At 45.1% G+C, this 3,132-nt stretch overlaps 1 protein-coding gene across 2 annotated transcripts in view; it reads right to left on the bottom strand.

Moving 5' to 3' along the window:
* Nucleotides 1–3,132, bottom strand: part of LOC107084891 (protein jagged-2-like) — a 69,870-nt gene that overhangs the window by 7,972 nt on the left and 58,766 nt on the right. Inside the window, exons 20-23 of one of the 2 annotated variants that reach the window (XM_015374950.1) lie at nucleotides 2,294–2,407; nucleotides 1,327–1,442; nucleotides 962–1,222; nucleotides 82–213 (exon numbers count right to left, since the gene is read on the bottom strand). In XM_015374950.1, the coding sequence (XP_015230436.1) occupies nucleotides 82–213; nucleotides 962–1,222; nucleotides 1,327–1,442; nucleotides 2,294–2,407 (623 nt within the window). Of the gene's footprint in view, nucleotides 1–25; nucleotides 214–961; nucleotides 1,223–1,326; nucleotides 1,443–2,293; nucleotides 2,408–3,132 lie in introns of those variants that run through there. The other variant, XM_015374949.1, reaches the window with a different exon arrangement.

A 3,132-nucleotide genomic window follows, 5' to 3' on the forward strand; every position in this document is an offset into this window, starting at 1 on the left:
ACAGCACCTTAGAAACCAGCTCCTCTCTGACACCAAGGTTATCAAAGTGTCCGTCTAAAGGTGAGTTTGTGTTGTAATCACCATGGCAACCTCCACAGCATCACTAGTGGTGTAGGACAGGTCACAGAGGATGTTCAGGGCTCGGTCCACAGCCAGCGTCTGGGTCACTGGAAGGTAGCGCAGCTCGGAGCAGATGTTCTCCACAGTGGTGCCCTGCCACACACACCCAGACACAGTTGAAAACTATTGACACCATCACAGTCTTTGCTTTTCTGTCTCACTCAAATGTTTGAAATTATCAAGTTATGAAGGTTTGTTTTTAAAACTTTTTTTTTTTGGAAAGCTCTCATTCTGTGTTTGACCGTTTCCTTTCTGTCTGCATGTGGTGGTAGTTCGTCCAGAGAAAGACTGTTCTGTCCTCACCTAAACATCATCATTCTGGATCTTCTCCAGACCTTCTTCCTCCATCAGTAGGGTGGTTCAACCGCTTTAATTTCCGTTGTCAGTCCCATGGAATGGACTCAGAGTGAGCCTCTCCACCTTCTAGACGTTTCTTATGGTCTAAAACCATAAGTTTGATTTACAATGTATCTACAAAGCTTTACTTTAAACGAGTTCCACAGCTATTTAATGAGGTGATTAAAAATGGCTCTGCTGACTGGATATGAGACTGTTTTTGGATTGTAGAATCTCAGCTGATAAATTTTTATCTAATAGATGAAGAACTATTATAATAATGTTCAGATTACACATAAACAGACAAACTGAAGAAGGAATTAGCCTAGGGTTAGGATTCACTGGGAGGTAGAAAGACCCATTCTATGGGACTGATAACGCTGGGCTGTCTCTAACTGGAGTTGGTCAGTTTATATTGGTTCAGATGTTGTTGGGTTTGATTCATATCTGGATCAGGGTTCTGGGCCGTCTCTCTGCTCCCAACACCTGTAGGTCTAACACTCACCTGGGGCACTTTGTCCTTGTCAAAGATGAGTGTGATGCGAGCACAGCTGTTGTCCAAGTAGCCACTATTAGGCTCACACTGAGTGTGCACTGGAGTGGGGGGGTCTGGTACCGAGCACACACCCCACTGGTGACATGGCGGAGAGAGGCAGGTGAGAGTGGGATGTTGGACACACTCTAGGCCTTCAGGACAGGACTGATGGCCGACAGCTGAAGCTGGGACGGCTCTGGGCAGGATGCAGGGCCGGCGGCCACACCTCACCTGGAAGAGGATGGTCAGGCTGCCTTAGTAGATGGCATAAACGTTAAAGGGAGACTAATCATGTTCTCCATCAGTAAAAGTGTATTTGGGTTAGTCAGTGAGACCTTGGAGCAGAAAACATGGCCGCTGATACACTGACAGGCGTTACACTCCTCCTCCCAGCGGCTGCCATGAGGATATAGCAGGCCAGCATGGCGGCAGGACTTCCCAGAGCCGCTGGCTAAGAAGAACAAAAAGAATTAAAGGCCGGATCACATTGGTTCCAAAAACAATCAGCATTGCCACAAAGCAAAGCCCGACTTCATGACCAGCCTGATTTACAGAATCTAAACCAGAACAGATAGAGGATTTTAATAGGCTTATATTAGTAACATTATGGTAACTATGTTTAAAGAAAATGCAGCAATAAAGGCTGAGGGATAGTTTCTATGCAGGCTGAGGCAGAGAGGCGATTCAGAGATCTGGGCAGGATCTTCTATACAAATTGATAAGCTGATCTCTATGTCAGATTTTGTTTTGTATTTTCCTCCAAAGCGGATGTGCTTTACTTTGTAACCGTGTGTCTCTTCCTGTCAGACCCATGAAATTGCTGCTGAAATGCTGCGTCGCTCCGACTGAAATAGACCTGAGCTCTATCTGAGTTGGAGCTACGCTGCCCCCTGCAGGAAATCATCCCCATTGACTTTCGATTAGCGCTAAACTTCACAACCTTTGAGGGACGATTTTCTGTTAAGTCGGGCTCAAAATCAGATTCTATGTTTTCTGGCCTTTAGTTGTCAACATCATAGCCTCCTTCAATCAATCATCTGATAAAAAATTGTTTCTGCTTTAGTCACACAGGAGGATCAATTTTTCACATCAGTAGCTGATGCTATTAGAGCCTCGAGATTTTCTAGAGGGCCTACAGGGGCTGCTATGGACCTCCTTTAATGTTTAAGGCTTAACCCTCCACTCAGAGGTCACAGCAGGAATGAAGTACATGCTGAACCTCTGCGCCTTATTCATGGATGTGACCTCCCCACCACCTCCCTGCACCTCTTCTGGTCCCAGTCACCAACCATCTAGACTTACTCTGCTGACAGCGCGGTCCGGCTCGCCCAGGAGGACAGATGCAGCGGTAGGCAGCGATCTCATCGATACATGTGGAGCCGTCTGCGCACGGAGACGACTGACACTCATCTATATCTGAGGAACATTTGGAGAGAAGTAAAGAAACCACAGATTAGGACTTACAGGCTGGTGAAGAGGAGACCCAGAATACTCAAAATGTGCCACATCTAGAGGGCTGGACCCTCCAATGAGTTTTCAAATGATAATTTTATGAAGAGAAGCAATCAAATGAAAGATCACCTGGTTAATGACTTTGGTCTGGTAAAACCGGCCTGATAACAACCTGACTTCAGCAACAATCTGTCAGTTATGCACAAACTCTCCAAAGACTGGAAAAATTCACCCAGAAATGAGCAAAAGATCAAAAGAAAGAAAAACAGAAAAACTAATTTGCTGACATCACTAAGCTAAGCTAACTTTGGGATGGTACAGAACTACAGTCAGAAAGGAAGAAACATGCAAAAGAAGCTTTCCAGGAGATGCAGAAACAACCAAGGATCTGCATCTTTGAATGATTTGAATGTCATTGCTCGGTAGAAGGTGGCTCAGGAGTGCTGCCAAGTGAACAATACGATTCTAAAATTTGCAAATTGCACTTTTTTGCCAAATACATAAAAGCCAGAGAAACACTGAACCTCTAAAGGTTTTTAGATGGATTCTAAAAAAGCTGCTCTGATATAGTAGCCTCGTGAGACCATCCTGATCTCGCGACCTTTTAAGATTTCACTCGCCAATCAGTCTGGAGTCTCTCCCTTGAAGAAAATTTGGAGCCCTTCACCAAACGAACGTCCAATCACCGT

The sequence above is a fragment of the Cyprinodon variegatus genome, unplaced genomic scaffold (genome assembly GCF_000732505.1).
Source record: "Cyprinodon variegatus isolate N-32 unplaced genomic scaffold, C_variegatus-1.0 Scaffold110, whole genome shotgun sequence".
Taxonomy (NCBI): domain Eukaryota; kingdom Metazoa; phylum Chordata; class Actinopteri; order Cyprinodontiformes; family Cyprinodontidae; genus Cyprinodon; species Cyprinodon variegatus.